The sequence below is a fragment of the Ciconia boyciana genome, chromosome 4 (assembly GCF_034638445.1).
Source record: "Ciconia boyciana chromosome 4, ASM3463844v1, whole genome shotgun sequence".
Classification (NCBI taxonomy): domain Eukaryota; kingdom Metazoa; phylum Chordata; class Aves; order Ciconiiformes; family Ciconiidae; genus Ciconia; species Ciconia boyciana.
The window spans coordinates 15,696,357-15,714,904 of record NC_132937.1 but is presented as its reverse complement, the minus strand read 5'-3'; the positions used below and the strand labels follow the sequence as shown (position 1 = coordinate 15,714,904).

General features: G+C 43.4%; 1 protein-coding gene across 1 annotated transcript; it reads right to left on the bottom strand.

Annotated features, from left to right (window-relative positions):
• Nucleotides 1-776: 776 nt before the first annotated feature.
• On the bottom strand, nt 777-4,048 carry IER3IP1 (immediate early response 3 interacting protein 1). The gene is made up of 3 exons (XM_072859446.1): nt 3,892-4,048; nt 1,993-2,094; nt 777-979 (listed from the first exon to the last, which is right to left on the bottom strand). Exons 1-3 carry the CDS (start codon nt 3,980-3,982, stop codon nt 924-926), a joined length of 249 nt encoding a protein of 82 aa, XP_072715547.1. The 5' UTR covers nt 3,983-4,048; the 3' UTR covers nt 777-923.
• Between the last annotated feature and the right edge of the window lie 14,500 nt (nt 4,049-18,548).

Genomic DNA, 18,548 nt, shown 5'->3' with positions numbered 1-18,548 from the left:
AATAGAAGAGGCTGCAAATTTGCTGGTTTTAACAAAGAATTGCATTTGAAGAGGGCACAGCACTCCCTTGCCACGTTTCCCAAGCAACTCAGAATACAAATGGTTCCCCACTTCCAACACAGTAATTGCCACGCAGAAGTTTAACACACATTTTAAAAAGTACAATAATCCTTGACAGAACAGTAACAAATGCTAATCACTAATATCACCTGCTAGTCTAAATTAACACAGAGTTGCCCAGCTTTAGGTACAGCTTTTTTAGATTTTGCATAGCAATTGCACTGATTTTCAACTTACTTCAGCATCAGCATGAAACATTATTGGTTTTAAAGGACCACCAAACACCAAGAGAAAAATCCTGTTCTTGGTCAAACCAGGAACATTTGACTTCCAATGTGAACTGAATCAGGACTTTACCCAGCTAGTTTTGTCTCCCTCAATATCACAACCGTACTTCAGTAATTTGTAACATGTTTGTACAGCCTAATTCGTATTCTCTTAAATGGTACTGTGGTAGTAATTGAAATAAAAACCACTGTTGTTTTTCTTAATTTAAAAATAATTTGGGGAGCGTACTGAAGGAAATTCATCCCTGAGTAACAAGACATTTAAAAACCGCATCCTCTCAACAATCATTGCAGTATGTTACAACACGTGCTCTAACAGTCAACGCTATTAACAGGCAGCAACAGAACTTGTCATAGTCCAATATATTTGCAGCGTTGCTGCATTGATCCCATTATCTTGTTTAATGAAACTGCAAGTGAACATGAGGAAATAGGACAAATAGAAATAGTGTCTTTATTATTATAAGTTGAATGTCAAATTGACAGCTAAACCGTGCTGGATCCCAGGAAACTCAGAGCAGCGATGGTTAGCAACTTGCTTCTTTGGATGTCCAAAAGATTTTGCAACAGGTACCTTCAACCAAACAACAGGAGGAGAACAATTGTAACGGAGTTCACTGCTATTAATGGCACTGTAGAAAAAAAAAAAAAAAGAGGAGCAATTGTGAAAATTTTCTTCTGCACATCACAAAGTGACAGAACTTATTATCTTGGGAGACTAACTTTTAAGGAGCAAAATCAATCAAAACTTTAAAAATACACTGAATTTTCTTATGCAAAAATCAGGATTGGTGGAAGGAGCCAGGATCAAAGCCTAGGATACTAAAATTAGTAGGAAGCAACAGCATAAATATTTTCCTACAGCCCATCATGTTTTAACTTTAACCCAAACAACCCTTTCTCCAAATGAAACTAATCCATCTCAGAGTCAGTTTCTACCCTTGGCTTTACTGTGATTTAGAAAAAATTTATCAGTTTTTACTCTGTGGTGACCAAGACAGGTAAGATTTGTTAATTCCTGTTTATCATCACCCATAAAAGGAATTTTTGGTGTGCTTTATAGTGAAAAACTATCGGTAATTTAGAAATTAAAGTCTATTTTTTCCCCATCCTTTGAGGCACATTAGCCCAACTTACCTTTAAGAATCCCAGGAATTACATTTCCCTCACCAGGTACTTCACATAAAATTAAATTTTATGTATTAGGTTTACGTGTTAGTTTTACATGTTAGGTTTAGGTGTTAGGTTTACGGTTGGACTCGATGATCTTAAAGGTCTTTTCCAACCTATACGATTCTGTGATTCTGTAAATTTAGCTAAGGTGAAGCTAATTACACACTCTGATTGATCACCAAGCTTCCCCCCAGCTCCCAAACGCCGAGGAAAGACAAGATGCAGCAGCAGCACCACAAGCCAGAGTCAGAGTCAGGGAATGTTTTACACTTTATCAAACTTCGGGCACCTTAGCTGGGACCTGTGCCCTCCCTCCACGTCCACGCGTGAAAGAAGGATAGACTGGAAATGACAAGCAGAAATAGCAGCTGTTTGGTAAAAGAAAAGAGTCAAAATACTGATGTTACTTCATCGAAGCCCAGAAACTAAACTTTACGGTCAGTAACGTTTCAACAAAAGATCGTCAGCTTACCTCTCATAACAGTTCGTACAGATCGAATAAGGTTCGTTAGCTGGGCTTTAATTCCTGGTTCCTCTCCAAATCCTCCAATCCCTTGATCACTTCCCCAGCCAACTGCGTCACATAAAAACAGACATGTTAGAAAAAAAACCCCAAACCACACAACAAACACTACCAGCAGTATTACTGAGCCATCTATCTTGAATACGGTTAAGTTTATCACTAACATTAGAAAAATAAACTACAAACGAATCCACTTTATTTCAAGATCAGATTTTAAAACAATATACTGAAAACTATTAAACCTTTTAATGAACGCAACAGTAATGACAGATCAATGTTTCTATAAAGGAAACCCTTACCTTTTTAATACGCTACTATTCCCTGCATGCCAGAGAAACAAATGAGTTTATTTGGGCTTCAGAAAAACACTCACCAAAATAAAAACAAACAAACAAACTACATCTGTTCATAGTCCTTTACCAGAAGGTAAAACATCAAATAATTGTTGGGTATGAAGTGATGCTTCAGCACTGAGAAACAAGCTGCATGATGGAAAACAGCACAGATTCCAAATCGGGATGATGATTTTTGTTAACTGCTATGAAAAAAAAGATGTCTTGGGAACTTTTCAGAGGGCGATTGAAGTACTGAAGGTTTACAAAGCCCTTCACTGGAGAAACTCTTCTCGACCCACTGTGGGGAGGCAGAGTGTGTGGCCCCGGTGATGCAAACAGGGATTTTTGAATCCTGCTGGTTTGGGGATGAGCAGAGCAGGGAGGGGAGCAGCTGTTGGTATTCGAAGCTGCACTGTGCAACCTGTGAGTTTCTTTTCTCCAGAGACAACTTTTGAGTGATTTTTTTCCCTTTCTTCTCACCCTCACTCTGCTGGCACCGAGCTGGGGGCAGTAGGTGAGTCCTCTCCCTCACTAGCCTTGCCAGCCACTGCTTCCCACTCGGATGAGCTTGGAGTTATTCCCATCTCCCAAGTCCCCTGGAGCCGACAAGTGGCTTGGCCCATCCTGTTAGTCTTCACACCTCCCTTTTCCTCGAGCTGCTGCTCATCAGGACAGCAAAAGAAAACCCCAAACTGAGCAGGTCCCTCACAGTGAATCCTACTGGGGAACAGGAGAAAGGGATAGCTATGTGCACCCCTGCCAAAAATCCAAGCTCAGCCTGACTTGGAGAAGTCAGGACTCTCTGGATCAGGAAACTGGGAAACCTTGGATCATAGGTAATTTTTTCTGAGGCTTTGCAGATCTTTTGTGTCGGTGGCTTTTCTGTGTTTTGGGGGTTTTATTTTCTTTTAAAGGGCAAGGATGCCCAACTTTGGGGACCTTTCTTCAGTACCACAGAAACGTGAGCATGAACATGCAAAGACTAAGAAGTGCTCTCTCATCAAAAAAAGGCACGACAAGATGAAAGAAACCACCGCACGCTATCACAACATCCTGACGTGTGGCACAAATGGAGACGGAATGGTAGAAATGTAAAAAAAAAAAAAGAAAATTATGGAAAAAAAGAAAGAGAGACAAAACAATGACAGGAGCGACGTCAACCACACCGGCAGAAAATTCAACTTCAAGACCGAAAACCTCAAAGCAATCCTTGCATATTGATACTCAACACCGGCAAGGAAAAGCTGCGGGGGGGGCCGCAGCACCGGGTCCCACGAAGCCCGGCGGGTCGTGAGGGGCCTCCGCGACACCGGGCGGCCTTCCCGCGCCCGCGGAGCCCGCTACGAGCATCCCCGGGCTCGCCGAGAGCCGGGCGGCCGCGCCCGGGTACCGCCAGCCGGGCTCCGGCCGGCTCCTCCCTTCACGAGGCCCCGGCCGGCCTCGCCCCCGCCCCCGCCCCCGCTCCCGCTCCCCGCTCCCGCTCCCCGCAGCGGGCCCGCCGGCGGCGGCTCACCGTGCCGGAGGAAGCGCTCCTCGTGCAGCACGGCGACGGCATTGACGATGAGGAGCGCAGCCTGCAGCAGCGAGTACAGCGTGAACGCCATGGCCCTCCACCACCACGATGCGCCGCCGGGGTGGGACCCGGCGCCCGAGCGGGACGTGGCGGGGCGGGGGGCGTGGCCTCCGCCCCTCCCCCCCCGTGCAGCCGTGGCCGGGCGCTGGGTTTCCCCCGCGGTCGCGGGGCCACGTTGAGCTTTCGGGGAGGTGGGAATAACGCGTGCCCACGCACCCCACAGCACACGTGGCCGAAGAGCCCGCCTTTACTCGTGGAAAGCTCTGCTTGCCGCTTAGCAAGTGGCCTTTTGTTTCAGTCCGGGTTCAACGACGGAGGAAGGTGCATCCTTACCTTTCTTCATCAGTAATTTTAATGTTGCATCTTCCAAATAGCGGGAGCTGGCAGGGAAACATCATCCCGGTGTGGGGCTGCAAGGTCGCCCTCATGGACATCACGTGTCAATAATCTAATATTAGTAGAACTAGTCAAAAACATAAACCACTTTATATGCAAAAATACGGGTTTTTATATTTAATTTTATGGACAATATCTGGTTTTTTTTCCCCTGTATTTTTTCAATACATGTTGATTTACGTTTTTGTTCTAGCAGGAAATCAGCTCAGATCCCAGTTGTCATTCATCCAAAATGTAATGACTGCAGAAGTCAAGACTCCTAGCAGAATGCAAAAGAAAACAATTACGTTTTATATCGGATTGATCGGGGCCGCTGGGTACTTCTGCCGTCAAATAACAAAAATAATAATAACTGGAGCTCAGGGATACTGTATAGTTATTGATGCATAAATACACATTTTTTTCCCTTGCATCTTTCAGTCTGATTGGCTGAAGGGGTTGATTTGCATAATAACTCTGATTTTATTTCTCAGTAATCATACAATATGCAAACTCCTTAACTCCGGATGGTCGATAGCTTTTATTACTCAGTCAGGGCACAATGATTTGCATAATCACTGCGCTTTGATGGTTATTAGACTCGTTCGCCGCAAGAGAAATGGTAACTTTGTGCTTCACGTGGTGGACTGGCAAGACCTTATCTCGACTCCTTGCCCTGCCATAGTCTTCTGATACAATATAGGTAAATTATTCACAGTTTATCAATATCATATCTCCATGCTTCAGTTCTGTGTTCAGATCCACTCACCAGTGAGTGTGAGGCGATCCAGTACTTCAGCAGTGAGTCGAGCATCGGGACCCTGTGATCGATAGACACTCGGGCACCATGTGAATTAGCCACAAAGAAACCCGCACCTTGGCTTCTTCTTGTCTTCAGCTTTCCTTTCCGAAACACTTGTTTAGTATAGTCGATGATGTAGTATTGTGCATCGAAATAATCATTACTATTAAATTACATTACATTTTAACAGCTGGAACTGGAAGCAAGAGAAAGCACCCCATCATCCAAGCCATAGCATATTTTGTTACTAACTTACCCCCCAAATTACTAATATTAAGTAAGGGAGATAGAATAGAGAACAAAAATCAAACACATTTGTCAGAGTTTTGTCATCTGGTCAAAAGTATTTGTCATTTCAGTCTCGAAAAGAAATACAGACTCAGTTCAGGGAAGCAAGTAAAACATATATTGGAATTCCAGTGAGATCAATATTATTTAAGCATATACTGAAGTGTTTTGTTATATGAAAGCTCAAAATATTTCCAAATTCTCTGATTCTGCAAACACTTATGTGTATGATTAACTTCAGGTATGCCAGCAGTTAGTGGGAATACTCGAGTGTACTGGCACATGTGAACACACACTTGCGAGCTCAGGAATTACAAGATAACTTCTTTATTTCTCACTAGATCTTTAAATTGGGTGTAACCACAAGCCTCCTAAAAACGATCAGTTTAACATTTTAACACTGAGCCATTTCTAGTTATCCAGGGGCCCCCAAAGTTTGCAAAAAGCTTTTTTTAATCATTCAAACCATCTTTTTCCATGTGTCTATAAATAATAAAAAAGGCTGATCCTGACTTTTACCAAACTCCACACACACAAAGTCAGTATTGGGCTGAAAAGATTTCATCCCAAAGGTCATTACTATTTTTTAAGAAGTTGTGAGTGCTGGCATATAATGGCCTCACAAATGGAATTGCCTTTTGTTCTCAGACATAACTTAGGGCACTATGGCAGTAAGTCTATAATTAAATACAGATAAATGTGAGGGGTCACTAACAGGCACATCTAATAACCACCATCATCAAGTAGCATTTCCTGGGCTACCTCCTTACAGTATCCAACCTATAAATAAATACTAACCTCAGTGTAGAGCTAATGTTTAGAATTATGGCACTGAAAAAAAAAAGAGGTTTTTAAAATAAGTATACAAGTTATGGCTTAGTATTTTTACCCATAATTAAGATGTATTTCCAAAGAGCAGCTGCTATCAAGCTTACACAAACTTGACGTGATTTTCCCCTTTGTAAAATCCATCATGGCAACTTAACAACCACACGAGTCTTATCTCTGAATCATCATGTTACATGGTTGAAGGGAAGAACGAGACAAAGTTGCTTGCATTAGAAGGAAAGCATTTTTTTTTTCCTTCATTAAGGTGTTATGTTTCAGTGCAGTAAATTCCTGTGGTGTCATCTGCAGAGTGCAGTCAATCACCATAAAGGAGAGTTTTAAACCACCTTACAGATGTCAAAGGATTAAACTTCAGGCTGGTGAAGTATTGTGAAGACCTTGGTATTTTTTATTCTCAGTTTATTGTTCAATGTCGTCAGACAGAGCATAGCTCCTTGGGTCTAACTGTCCTCTACAGCTAACGAGACTCGAGCTTGTTGCATGCAGGTTTTCAGGATTATGTTAGTTTATTCCTGGTGAGCAAATACCAGGTCAAAGGAAGTCTCTCACGACTTCAACCCCTACATCCTTCACCTCACTTGCCACCATCTTCTGAGTTTATTTTCTGAAATAGCTTTGACAATTTCCTCCTTTAGATATTTTCCAGTTGGCCTGGTAATACCTTATGAGCTGAAGATGAGCAAACTTTAAATATTCACTGTCAGAGTCCAGAAGGAAGCTTGCTACGTCGTGGTTTTACCTTAACGGGGCTCTGAATGGACACAAACCATTGCACTATGTGGAATGGGGTACTGAATCAAGGAGTTGAGTCCTTACACCTGCCTACCACGTACCAACCTCTACCATGAGTAACTCCATTAACTGAAAAATTCTGTGTATGTGAAAAATGTAGGTTCTGTGGCTCAGTTATGTGCTATAAATAAATCCCATAGCTATAATTAGCTGTTCAACTAAAGTCTTTGCCATCCTTTACTCATCACACCTATCGCACTGTCAAACTGCTGCAAAGGTCAATGATGCATCCTACAGACATAACACATGTCTTATAAGCACAAATTGAATATTCAGCCGATTTAATGTCCAGTTGTTTGTTTTAACCACAAAAACTGGGAATGCAAGAAGGCTTTGTACATTTGAGAGAATTAGTATCTGGTTCTTACCTTTCAGCAGCTATGTACAGAAAAGATCTTTGTCTTGTCCATGACTCTAAATGTGCTGCGCAGTATCATCTCTACCCTTGCTTATTTGGAAAGTGAATAGCCATCCCCTTCAAAAACACAGCCTGCCAGCTTTCCTAATATTTGTACCTTGAGAGGCCATTAATATGGCTCCATACACAAAAGGAGATTGAAGAACAAAGGAAAAATAAACACAAAATTCTGAATTTACACCTAAATTTATTGATGCCGTTTCCTAAGTTTATCATGCTTGCCTCTGTAACCGTAACAGCCTTTAAATGTCATTTGTTGTCTAGTGCATGCACACACACACATGCTGCTGTTCATCTTGGTATTATCAATAGTACAATATTACATTATGTTACATTATATTGTACTATGATTATTGGTATCTTCATCCCAGTCACTGTTTGCGTTGTATTTGTGCTGGAATATACCAGTGCAGAACCAAAGCCCGTTATGCTCGGTACCATATAGATATTTTTCAGACATGACAGGCGTAGGGATTTTCCAGTCCATGTCTCGGCTGGAAAACAGTGGATATCAAAAGCAGGCCAACACGGGGGAGTGGGGCAGCAAGAAAACAAATAGACTTTGTCAGAGAATTGGAAGTCTCTGCTTAGCCCTGCCTTTACCACTAACAGATGGTCTGGATTTGCAGGCGTTGAGGCAGCAGCGGGTCTTAAGGAGGGATTTACAGGAAGATGAGGAAACAGCTCCATGAATTTTGACAAGGGTGGGGATTTTGTCTCTGTGCGGCGAGTGGCATGAAGAAAGAGCAGGGGTATTAAGTAGAGCAAAGAGAAGGGGTGCCTGAGGCTGCTGTTACGGGCGGTGGACAGGCAGGAGCAACTCACTAAAGAGAGCTATGGAAAGAGGGAGACCAACATGGCACATGCTGTTACAGGCAAGGGGTTGGTGTTTGCCACCATGGACATGCAAGCATGTGTTTCCATCAGACCATGGAAAATGGTGTCGGTAGCAATGTTTTGAATGGGAATATGGCTAATGTCAGAGGAGAAAGGACCCTGCTGTGGCTGAGCCTCCACCAGGGATGGCTGACGTGTCCTCTCAGCTTCAGAATCAGGTCTGGTTTCTGTCTCTGATGATAGAAAAGTTACTCAAACTGCCCTTTTGGGACAAATACAGAGGTGTTGTAATGGTGACCAAAGTCCGACCACCTTTGCGGCACAGCACACGGATTTTTACTCATGTCTATGAAATGCCTAATGCCTGCGGGGATCTGTGCAGGAGAGCCTCATCTTTCTGCGCCTGCCCTAAGTCTCTGTTTTGATAAGCATCGCATATGGGAGCTCACACGAGCATGTTGGTGTCACAGCGTGTCCCACTGGGGCCAGACTCTCCATCACCAGCTTCCCCAGTGAATGGCTGACCCCATCTAAGCCTGGGAGAGGAGGAAATTCATAGACTGTAACCTTCCTGTTCATACACTCGGTGGACCTTAGGTCTTCCGTTTGAAAACGTGAGCCCTGAGAGCATTACGTCCACCAAGGTTACCTAAGGCACGGTCATTAATGCCAACCGCCCTTCCAACCTGTTGGCAACTCTGAAGTGCCTTAACGATCCTGCAGATCGTTTCAGTGCTCTGTGACGTGTGAGCACAAAGGAGGAATGGACCATGCCAGACCCCTTTTGGAGGAATACCCATTGGTCAAAGGGCTTTTCTCCTGCTTCCTTCAACTTTCCATCTACTTGTGTGGAAAACATGCAGGAGGTAGGCCAAGAAAGTTGGTAAGATAAATGGAAAATTATATACCCCACAGCTCTTGTAGGGTTCCTAGCAGCAGTTAGCAAAGGGAATGAAGTTGGACTAGGCTGGCCAGATCCAGGGAGCACACCTATCCCTCTCCGTGCCAGATCTCAGACTAACCTGTCCTCTGTAACTGTCACCTGAACGGGGAGAACAGCCAGGCTTGTTCCTTAGCAAGCTGGTGTCACGCCAGTGGCAGAGGTTATTGGTGCTGGGAAAGTTGCAGCACTCAGTGTAAAGATTAATAGACGGTATCTTCCTTCAGGCTGTAAAAGTGGGCAGATAAAAAAAAGAAATCACAAACCTGGTGACTTAAGAAATTGCAATCTGTCCAACAATGTTAGCATAGCCACAGAGTCGTACAGCTAGTAGGAAACCATGTGCAAAAGGTTAGGTCTTGGCATAACGTGTGGGATTCACGTGTGAGTCAGAGGGATTGGGAAATCTTTGTAAAAATTACCAGAAATTCCCCCCTGTATTTTTTTCCCATGACTCATCCCACAGAAGGAGATGGAAAGAGATGGAAAGATGTATAACTCTACAGTAAATTTTTAACACAACACATCACAGAGATAAGGTACATATATCTACGCTTTTTCTCCACTTCCATAAAAAAATCAATTTTCCTGCATTTTCTAATACTGGTGTGGTACGAGTTCACAGTCCAAAGCCGTGGTGGAGAAAATGAAGTGGGGAATGTCAGTCCATCAGCTTGCTAGCATACACTCCCGAGTCCTTCATCCACTTTTCTCTCCAGAAGAAAGCTGCAGGTGGAGGAAGCTGTGGGCCATCACTGCTCTGGCGCTGAATCAGGGGGTGTTACCGAGACAGCAACGGAGAAGAACGGTAACTCAAAAATTGAAATTGTCTCTTCAGAGATGGCAAACTCTGGGGACACAGTTCGCTTGTCAGATATATAACTTACACACACCGGGCCAGTCAAATCTGCTGTTGAAATCTTATCAGAGGTATTGTTAGTCATTGTAATACTTTCTACCACCACAGGTGTACTGAGATCTTTGGAGGAATAACTTGATGTGCAGCGCCTGGCACAATAGAAATGGAGCAAAACAAATCATTAGGTGTTAGATAAGCATGAAGAGCTGTTTGTATTTTGAACCCAATCCAATTAGTAACAGGATATAACTAATGGCAGTACAGACCTGATAGCTGGGATAGAGCTGATTTAATTAATTATGGAGGTGACCTTTTCCTCTCCCCCTAATCTTTTTGTCTTTTAGCATAAAACACATCTTATGCCCCATTGCCCTCCTCCATTTGTCTAGTTGCATTCAAACTAAAGCTGAACAAAATTTTTCTTTGAAGAGATTTCTCCAAACAGATCGTTTACTTTCTCATCATAGAAATAAACATCTCAAGGAATGTCCCTCCTCTTGTGACTTCAGATTGTTCTTGAAAAAAATGAAAACATTGGCAGTAGTGAGAAATTAGGGGCTTGGGTCTCTTAATTTTCCTCATTAAATTTACAATACATATATAGGTAAAATCTGGGGAGGGGGAGAAGAATTTGGACCAGATACAAAACAAAACCAAACGTCATTGCCCTAAATTGGTATTACCCAAGCACCTACCCTAGCAATTCTCCAGCCACCATTAATGCACCCTGCTGCGGGCTGATGGAGAAAGAGCCTGGGAGGACTCCAAGAAGCACTAGGGTTTGGCAGGCTCTTCCCGTGGACTCCCTGATCACACTCAGAAATTCATCGCTGCACACATTTCCTTGGCGACCCTGGGTCCTCTCCTACTGCCCTAACACTCACCTCTGGAGAACGTTTACTGCTACACTGATGGCAAGCAACAGTAAGAGGCTTCCACTGAGAGACACCATGATAATGTCATAAGTAGATGGTGATGAACCTTGAAGAGAGTATGGAATTCACACGTGAGTTTTGCCAACAAATAGCTTTAATAAATGCAACCTTTGGTGAAATGATCCCAGGCTGTTACAGGCTGCAAATACTGATTGTCCTGCTGCAAACTGTGGATGGAGGGGGATGACCAGCTCTGAGTTAGGAGGATGTTCCTGGGAAACTACTTTTTCTTCAAAAATCTCGCATCTCAGTTAATTAACTCATGGGTCTTTATCTACCACAGTACAACCAAAACTGCTTTGCAGGGGTGAAACCCAGCCCTATGGATCTGAGGGTGCAAAAGTCTGCCCTGCACTGTTAGACCACGAAGTTATTTCACATTAGCCACCTATTCACCATAAAGCTGTAGCAGATCCCAAATCTTACTGCCTCTCTAGACAGCACTTTCCACCCAATTCCACCCTTAACAATCTCAGTTTCCATCCTTTTTGTCTCTTGGGTTTAATTCCAAACTTAAAGGAGTGAAATTTGGCTTATGTCCCCTATCTACCCCTGCCTCCAAGCTTCCCACTCGTCTCTTCTGCTGCAGCAGCTCCTTTTATTTCCACGATTCTTCCCTCTCTGAAACCGCAACAGAAATGGGTCTAACACGGCTGATTCATACCTTTTGAGCCCATGCAACACTCCGTATCTTCTAATTTTACATACTTGATAACACTGCTATTGCCTGGTGCTTCTCAGTAGTGTCACCACACAAATAAACACTGCAAAACTGATTTAAAATGCTAACAAACAGGAAAGTAAAGCACCTTCTTCCTTGGAAACCACCATGTTGTGGAAACCTGCGTCACCAGCATGGACCATCCTGAAAAAGAAAGCCAACAGACATTCAGATCACAGTTTAATGTTCAAAACCAGCACATTTATTTTAGATCCATTTATGACATCTGAGTGTTTCACAATCTCTAATGTGAATTATCTTTACAACTTCCTTGTGAGATACATTCTGCTATCGCCATTAATCTGACATCAAAACCCTGAATGTTTCTCTTAAGGCAATGAACTTCCCCAGGTGCCTTGAGTTTGACTTCATGTTTGTCTACGGCATCTAATCTTGGCATGGACAAACACGTTGGCATCACACTCTAGCACATCTAGCACACACTTTTATCTAATCCCAGCCAATTCGCCCCAGGACACAGAGGGAGACTTTAGCAGAAAAGGTAACTGAGCCCAAGTTTCTCAAGCCCAGGTTATACCTTTTCTTCCACTGTCTCCAAAAGTGGAGTGCTTAACTCCTGTAAAAAATCTCAGCCATCCCATAAGAAAGTAACTAGGAATAATCAACTAGATGGAAAAATGATGGGGGCCCAAAATACAATTTCTTGCTTTGTGGCAAATAACATTACTTTACCACAGCAATATTATTTGTTACCAAAACCCTCATCCAAGCACCAAGTTTCTCAAAATGGTGGGTGAAGTTCTCTTCACAGCAAGCATGTGAGGCAGGGATGGATCATTAACCCACTGTCAAGACAGGGAAACTGAGGCTAACTGTCTTACATCGGTCAGAGAGTCCGTGGCATGGCTGGGAATTTCAAGGAGATCTCCTGCCTCTTGGTTTTACGATACTATTCCTCTTGTAGAAGCTTAAAACTATGACATGCCTTATTACTGGAAAGTATAATGGATAAAAAGCAAGTGCTCAAGTCAGATTCAGGTGTCACCTTGTACTAATACTGCCACACAAACACAGACACACGCACATTTCCAGCTTGCATGTGTGATACGCAGATTTCTGATCATTATTTTATTCTAGTCTAGCTCCTTTTCCAGAATATAAATAAAATGTGGAGTCACAGGATGTATCCTGATGGCATCCAGTTAATAAACACAAGAATAAATAGTCTGCCAATACATTCTCAGGTATAAAAAGAGCTTGTATCTGAAGTCTGATATGTTGCACTTGAAATTCTACTCTCTTTGCACCCATAAGCTTAACTTAAAATGGAATTATTGTGAAAAATCTGTGTAGCCACAGGCTGCATAAGAAAAAAACAAGTGATTGAAGAAAATACAGCCCTACAGGAAAAAAGCCAAGTCAAACCCATATGAAGAATGATACCAGCTCTGAAATGCTGCTCAGACTGAAATACTGTATACAACATGAATCAGAGGGATCTGCAACAACTCCTACTTTTATAAAGCTTGGACAGCAAAACCAGGCAGCATAATTTTGTAGCTAAGTAAACTGTCACGGCTTTGTCTCATCTATTAGTGCATGTGTGCATGTCTGTGAATAAACTGAAATACTGGCCCAGGAGCTGTTTCAGGATCTCCTGTGAAATTTCCCCTGGTGCAAGGAGAGCTGGGCTGAGTGTTACTGAAAATGGAAGATCTCTTGCTTACTTCAGAGTCCTCCAGCCCCCCCATGACACAATCTCTTTTTGTCACATCAGTAAGATGTCCTAAGGAGCACCTCAGCCTTGCACTTCAGCTTGAAAAAAAGTTAAGAAAATAAAACATAGTAATTTAAATCTAGAGCAGAATAAGATTACAGATTTCTGGATTACCTTGTGACTGCTGGAGATCCTTCCATCAGCATCGGGCTGCTAAGACTTTGCGTGAAAGTAAAGCTGGTCTGAAGGGTTTCAGACTAATTGCTCACTCCATTTGCCTCTGTTGATTGCTTTCTTCTCACTGTGACTTTTATTAGGGCAGAATAATCTCTTCCATTTATAGCCAATCAATAAAGTGTGGAGGTGGATCAAAGAGAGGCTTTACTCAACATCCTTTTGTTAAGCAATTCCTTTCACGATCTTTCTGGCGGAGCAGGAGACACAGCTGGACTCCACCTAGAGGTCTGCCAAAGCTTCTCTTGAGCACTGGACTCCTTCGGGTGTGCTACGATTGCATGAACTCCTCCAGCAAAACTGCCCCCATAGTTCGTGTTCAGGCGTCACTGCAGGAACATGCCGTGTCCCAAAAGTGGTGCCTTTGTGTCTCCTTCAGCAGGCTGGGTGGAGGGGGCAGGCACGCCTGTGGTTTGGGTGCTCTCCAGGCAAGGGAACCCCACCAGCTGAGATGGCTCCTGGTCAAGGGGCAACTATGGGACCATAGTAAGTCTGAGCCCCATCCTTACTTTTTGGGTGTTACGCAGACCAACCTGGATGTTCATACTGAAAGGAACGAGGTAGGAATTTAAGGAGCTGCTGTTGAGCTGTTAATTGGTGATGGCCAGTTTAGGGCTGGGTTTCAAACGTGCTTCATTTTGGTGTTTCTTGCAGCCTGGCTTAGCTGTTCTTCACTGCACCATGGGCAGGAGGATATCATCAGTCTTGTTCTGCAGCACCTACCTCTTCCCATGCCTCTGTTCGGGAAGTCACACCTCCGCAGATCTGGACCTTGTTTTGCTCTGCAAAAGCCCCTAGTCCTTGCTGCCAGACTGGAGTTGAGCTGGCAACTGCACTGAGTTATCTCGTGAAAAAATGCAATTACCTGTGCTTTGTGGTCAGAGAAGGAGTGGTACTCTAGGGTGGAGACTCCTTTTTCATTAATACATTCACACAGAATACATTAACACACTCCAGACTGGCAGGTATTTCAAAAATAACAATAGAGATTGACACATTTTTCTGCTGTGCCTAGATAAATAGCTGCAAAACAGTTTCAGCTCCTCTTGCCTCACTGCTAGTATCAAACAGGACCAAAGCACCTCTCCAAATCCCCTGGATATTGTTTGGCAGGGTTTCAGATGTCCACAGTCCAAATCACCGAGAACGTTTAGATAATGACCACGGATGTGAATTTTCCTCTATGGTGTAAGAAAAACAGTGAATGAACTTCATTAAATAGATTTTACAGAGAGGTGAACAGGGGAGAGCAGGCCTACAGATATATGCAGGTATGTTCTTGGTTAAGCCACACATCAATTATCCATTCTGTACCATCCATAGAGGAGGACACTTGGTATGTAAGTACCTTCTCTTCCTCCTCCAGGGCATCATTGGCCTTTTATTTGGGTTTGAGCCAGAGCAAGCGTGATGTTAAAAACCATTTCCATGTTGTATATGCCATGAAAGACTTCCCAAGAAGGGAGAACTTTATATTCAGGCAGATACCAGTGCTTTCCTCCCTTATCAAACAAAGAGAAAGCTCAAATCAAAACCTAAATTGCTTTGTGAAACCCATTTGTGATTTTGAGTCTGATCCAAAGCTCACCAAAGTCAATGGGGGTCTCTTTACTGGCTTCCCTGGTATTCAGACCGTGCCCTGAGGGGAGATGTCATGGATAGAGTGAGCGTGCACTTCACTCGTAAGAGAGAAGTAAAAATACACTTTATTGACATAGAACAGGAAGTTAACAAAGTTCAATGCCAACAGTGTTTTAACAAGATTTGATGGCAATGTACACTTGATTATTTACTGCATAGAGGACAGGGTCAGACAAAACTGTCAGGGAGGTTCGGAAAAGGACCCCCTTGCTTTCTAAACTCCTTCTCAGAGAGGAGTCTAGGTGCCGCTGGATCCAATCCTAGTCCCAGACTTGGTCAACGGTTTATGTCTAAAGGATTGTATGTGCACAATCAATCCTTTATATCACTTAGCTAAGATGTCAAAGTTTAGCATGCTATTAGTCACTTACCGAGGGTCTGTTGCGGGAAGGAATCTCTCAGCCTCGAGGAGTAACCTTGAGAGGCGTCCCTGCTCGAGGGGAGATCCTGGCGTGCAGCCCGCTGCTGTGCAGGAGAGCTCAAAGGGCTCTGGGGCTGCTCACTGTTTATGGGGGTAAGATGATTGACTCACAGTCATATTTACGTACCGGCTGCAGATGTTAGTTTCTTCCAAACTTGACTTGAGTCGGACACTGACCAGCACTGTGGTTAGGCGGACGCATTGCCATAAATTAGCCCTTGGCTATTGTGTTGTTATCTGTCTCCCCTGAATCCACTTTGAGCTGGATGCATCCATCACAACCAGATGCATCCATCATGACCACCACTGGTGGTTATCGCTTGAGCAGGGTTACAGTAAAAGGTCAGGTCAGCGGGGGACGGGGAGCACCCTGTCACAGGAAAAGATGCTAAATACACAGCAGACCTCACTCTTGCAAGCCACTGAACATCTACATGGTAGATGTCCACCCCTTGTAGGTGCCCAGTGCGAAGACATGATGGAAGCGTCTGGGACACATTCTTCTCCGCAAACTTTTCTTGTGAGGAAATTCACTTTCATTGACCTTTCAGAGACATTAAGGAAAAAGCAATGGGATGCTTTGAATATTCCTGAAGGGGATCTATAATGTCTTAATTTTTTTTTTCTTTTTTATCCCGGTATCCACCTCACTCCAAACTCAGTTTTGTGGAGAAGCCTGAGATCAGAGTGGGGAGTTGCGGTGGAGGAGGCAGCTCTTTCCTGCAGGAACATCTTATCTCCTATGGATTGGCTGCAGTCCGCCACTGCAAACTGCCAGCACAGATAAAACAAACCCAGTGAGACCAGGGCAACCAGCCTAGTGTGGACATGGCCGCAGAGACATGCACCGTGGCGCGCAAGGATGAGAGCCATATGCAGGGCCTGAGCTTCTTAGTTCGGTTGTAGGTTATTTACTTGCTCTGGGATTTATTAGTGAATACTTGGCTAATAGTTTGGAGATGAAACATTTCATATCAGCATACGTATCAAGGATAATCTTACTATAGTGAAAAAAAGCTCTTTCAAAAATGTACTGAATAATCCAAGCCCGTTGAGTAAAATTGTGTCAAAATACATTTAGAATCATAGAATCATAGAATGGTTTCGGTTGGAAGGGACCTTAAAGATCATCTAGTTCCAACCCCCCTGCCATGCTCATCTGGGCGTAAACTCCATGGACAAACCCCTTAGAGGAAAAAGAGCTACAGAAGACGATAGGAAAACAGTGAGGTGTCCTACAGGAGCTCTCCCAACAGTTTTGCTTAGCAGAGTGATTCTGCTTTGAAAGCCAGTGAGGTAAAAGTGGCTATCCAAGAGGATGAGAGCAAATGCTAGGCTTTGTTTTTGTTAATTCCTTGTTGATATAGCCTAAAAAATACAGGTTTGCTGAGAAGGTGCTATTTTTCATACACTACAAAATTTATACGAAACTTTTGGCACAACTGCCTTGAAGTTTTACATAAAGATTATGAAAAAGGAAGAATAAACTTTGAGGAAACCTGAACTTAATCCCTCAAAGAAGACAAATTCAAAGGAACAGTCAAGAGTCGATCAGTAGTACAAGAAATGTGCAGAGCTTTTATTTACTATTCATTAGCAGGCCCTTAACCTGCTTGCCATACCCAGTTCAGATAAAACTTCCAAATCTTCACTGTAACACCTTTGTTAATTGGCCCTATTCATGCAGAGATAACTTTTTATAATAATCAAGGTATTTATTCGTCAGTGTGATCAATCTCAAGAGCATTAAGTCCTCACATATGCTGTCCGTTTCAAACAACTTGTTCATGATTCACTGGATTTCACCTGCCATTTCAGAACAAGGTCAACAAAAGGTAAATAAAGGTCTTTGAGGGAGATGGTTCGAAGACACTTCAAAGTACCATCCCAAGAGAAGGTCTGTTCCCATGCTCTCGAGTAAGGGAAAGCACATACCTTCATGCTTTTGCTTGGTGCGCTTCTTCACCAGCATAACTAACTGTGCTGCAGGATCTCAGAAGCAAATGAGGCAAGTCGTAAGTCCTGGAGAAGCACCACGATGTCTGAAGGACAGTTTGAAGTGGTTTGGAGATGCTGCGGGCAGTACAGGGAAACCCAGCTCTGTGGAAAAAAAAGGACTGTCAACGGCTAATGAGCTTTCTGTGTCTATTTATTATTCATTCCAGCACCCAGGAAAATTCAGATCACAGCTCAGTGTGTAGCCTGTGCTGTGGGTTTTACCATTCTCATGGGATTTTGATGAAAGAAAAGCTAAAACTAAGATCTGTAATACAGCTATTACCTTTTGCCTGTCTTGTGGCTGTAGAAGTAATATTTGGTCAACCATGCAGTTTTCTTAAAGGTGTTGACAAGCTGCATGTCACGTGTAAGAAAAGCTGAATGTCTATCTTCCACTCTAACACGACATTAATTTTATATTAAGGACAGCAACAATACGGGCTGTCCTATACCAGTCAATTAACCGTGGCTGGGCCCATTCCTACGTGGCACTGAAGAGCGGCACCCACACCGCAAAACCCTTACCTTTCAGCTCAGGGTGGCCGCATCCAAACTGCCGTCAGAAAGACCGTGTGTCTGGGTTGACTCGCCATCCATGCCAGGAACTGCTCCCCAGGACACCGGTGGGCTCAACGATTTCACTGTATAGCTGAGTTCAAGTAGAGGGGAACGTTAGTACAGACACAGCCTTAGGGTATGTATACTGCATATACAACCATATCAACTACTAGGTAAATCTTCCAGTATCCTCTTTTTTTTTCTTTTCTTTATAATGCCAGCTGGTGGAAATGCTGAGGGTTGAGTGTGAA

Excerpts from the sequence above, each read along its gene's own strand:
- IER3IP1 (XM_072859446.1), bottom strand. The coding sequence starts at position 3,982 with ATGGCGTTCACGCTGTACTCGCTGCTGCAGGCTGCGCTCCTCATCGTC. Across the intron at positions 2,095-3,891 it reads GGAGCGCTTCCTCCGGCACG|TTGGCTGGGGAAGTGATCAA; the intron begins GTGAGCCGCCGC and ends TATGTGACGCAG. Across the intron at positions 980-1,992 it reads TGTACGAACTGTTATGAGAG|TGCCATTAATAGCAGTGAAC; the intron begins GTAAGCTGACGA and ends TTTTTTCTACAG.